Source organism: Pundamilia nyererei, unplaced genomic scaffold (genome assembly GCF_000239375.1).
Source record: "Pundamilia nyererei isolate P.nyererei 1_Seehausen unplaced genomic scaffold, PunNye1.0 scaffold00196, whole genome shotgun sequence".
Classification (NCBI taxonomy): domain Eukaryota; kingdom Metazoa; phylum Chordata; class Actinopteri; order Cichliformes; family Cichlidae; genus Pundamilia; species Pundamilia nyererei.
The window spans coordinates 1,128,387-1,130,915 of record NW_005187597.1 but is presented as its reverse complement, the minus strand read 5'-3'; the positions used below and the strand labels follow the sequence as shown (position 1 = coordinate 1,130,915).

The 2,529-nt window shown below is 37.3% G+C and overlaps 1 protein-coding gene across 2 annotated transcripts in view; it reads right to left on the bottom strand.

Annotated features, from left to right (window-relative positions):
• nrap (nebulin-related anchoring protein) overlaps positions 1-2,529 on the bottom strand; it is a 38,441-nt gene that overhangs the window by 26,650 nt on the left and 9,262 nt on the right. For both annotated transcript variants that reach the window (XM_013914417.1, XM_013914418.1), the window contains 4 exons: positions 1,956-2,063; positions 1,662-1,819; positions 893-1,046; positions 695-799 (listed from right to left, as the gene is read on the bottom strand). In XM_013914417.1, coding sequence (XP_013769871.1) covers positions 695-799; positions 893-1,046; positions 1,662-1,819; positions 1,956-2,063 — 525 coding nt within the window. The remainder of the gene's footprint in view (positions 1-694; positions 800-892; positions 1,047-1,661; positions 1,820-1,955; positions 2,064-2,529) is intronic.

Below are 2,529 nucleotides of genomic sequence, written 5' to 3'. Positions count from 1 at the left end.
TGCATGACAGTCAAGAATGTTTGCTAAGTAGGGGGCATCCGGACTCGAACCAGAGACCTCTCTCCTGAGTTCAACATAAGACGTGGTTCATTAGATTAGAACACCCATTATGCATCTGGAAATTATAGGAAGCAGGGAGCTATACGCCCTGAATCGAATTAAAAATCCACCCCTGTAGCTATCAAATTAAGATGAAATCCACATGAACTTATCAGTTAGGGCAACAAGAAATGCTAAATTACATAATGTCAAATTATATGTCTCCTGTACTCAAAGTGAGACCTGGTTCCACAGAGCAGAAGCCTGATAGTTTTGGACTTCTGAGCGGAAATTTAGCCCATAGGCCTGAAGGAGCAAGTTTTCTCATAGTTGAAAGAATGCCTGGATATGTTGGATGAGCTTTATAGTTTTATGTTTTTCAACATGTAAAATCAGATTTCCTCATATTTTAAAGTATGAACTTCAACTTGAATTGAAAAATATATAAACAGATATGATTTTAAACCTTGGAAGTTTCTGTGATATAACTCTCTAACCAAACTGAACACTAAGAAGATTGAGACTGATCTAAAAAAAGAATACTTTTGCCTCATTTTTACTAAAAAAAAAAGGGGGAAATATTAATAACATTTAACAGTGATTGTTTTATAGCTACTCGGAGCAATGCCTTGTCAGTCATAGTATTAAACATTACCTCGCTGACCAGCTCCCCAGCTTTCTTTGCTTGCAGGACATCCAGAGATTTCGAGGCCTCCCAGCCAACGCCCTTCATCCAGTTCAAATCTGACCTATACTGTTTCTGAAAACAGACGTGCGCACATATCAGTATCAAATTCTGCAGTACTTTTGCATGAAATGATTGGTCATTCCAGTGCCTAAAAGTAAGATTTACATCGCTTTGTAGTCCATAAGCCTTCTTCGCCCAGGCAACATTAATGTCAGTTGGCAGAGTAGTGTATTCATGGAGTATAGTCCTATAATTGGTCTCAGTTGCCAGGTCTTGAGCCTTCTTGGCATGGCTGATGTTCAGCATATCCAGGGAAACACTGGAAATGAAGATTAGTTTCAATGAGGAGCTTTGTTCCAAAACTGCAGAAAATGAAAGGTCAGTTATTGTTGAGTTATATTGAATCGGTGCTCTTTGCTGATTGGGGTCTACTTAAAAAGAAGGATAATACACTTCATTTTACTTTGACTTTATCTGGGGTGATGGCTCATGCAGTCTTTATCAGAGCTTGTTTGACCTTTTGAAATGAAATGTCCTGTAAAACTTTCTAAATTGCTGCTGGTATGAAAAGAAAGCAGGATATTGCTAAGGAATCTGCTAATAATGTTTGTAATAATCTAAAAGCTTCTGTCAGTAGTTTTCCTCTTCAACTGATATCTGATAACTGATATAAGCTCTTTATCTCATTTTTAGAGTTACTGAAATGCTATAACACATGCATCATTACCCTCTGAGGTATAAAGATAAGAATATTAGGGCTAAATGACCTCGCTAACTCAGAAAATGCAAAATTAATTGTTTCACTTATTACCAATTAATTGAAGAAGACCATGCAACACAGATTTAAGAAACTATACCCAACTATAAATGACTCCCTTTACTTTATCTCTAGTACCAGATGCATCTGGGTGTAAAGAACTAAGCTTGGCCTCACCTGTATTTGGTCTTAGTGTCCTCGTAGTTCTTTTTGTAGTGGCGATCACTCTGTAGTTTGGTGGCCAGAGTGGAGTGAGCCATCTGAGAATCCTCACTGACTGCTTTAATGCCAATCATCTTGCCTTTGTTTTTCTCATACGTCTCTTTGTATTTCACCTGCAAAAAGACAAGAAATAAATGGTTCAAGATGCTAAATGCTACTTCTTAAAGAATCCAATGATTTCAAAATGCTGCAACTCAACCTAACCTAAGGTTATTGCAAATTTCAGAGTAAAAGAGAATAGAAACTCACATCACTAGCCAGGTCTCTCTTGGCTCTTGCTGTGAGTATAGATAGGGAGTCCAAACGGAGCTCAAAGCCCTTTTCCCTCTGCTTCTCCCAGTTACTCTTGTACACTTTCTGCAAAGACAAATGCATGAGGAAAAAAATCATATCAGCACCTCACACGCACATATTGAGAAACTCGTTAAATTGCTTTCACCTTCAGGTGAAAACACAGAAAACTGTGAGGGCTGCGTGAGACAGACTTGAGACAATTTGTGAGACAAATTAAGCGTGAAAGACAATTTCACGTTGAACGGTGCGTGAGCTGCTACTTCAAAAGACTTAAAGTGCATTATATCACGTCATGTGGATTTTTAAAAGCAAATCTAATTTTGATCATTTTAAATTATTGGACTGAATAACTGGCTAACCAGCTTGATTTTGTACCATATGGAGACACTAAATAAGTTCAGCTGAATATAAGAAATTGGCTTAAATAGATTCCGCTTTCTGAGAACAACACTATGTCGAATCAGGTCACAGAATTGGTGCTTTTAAGAAGATAAAATACAGTTTGTTTGTGACATTTTATATATATATA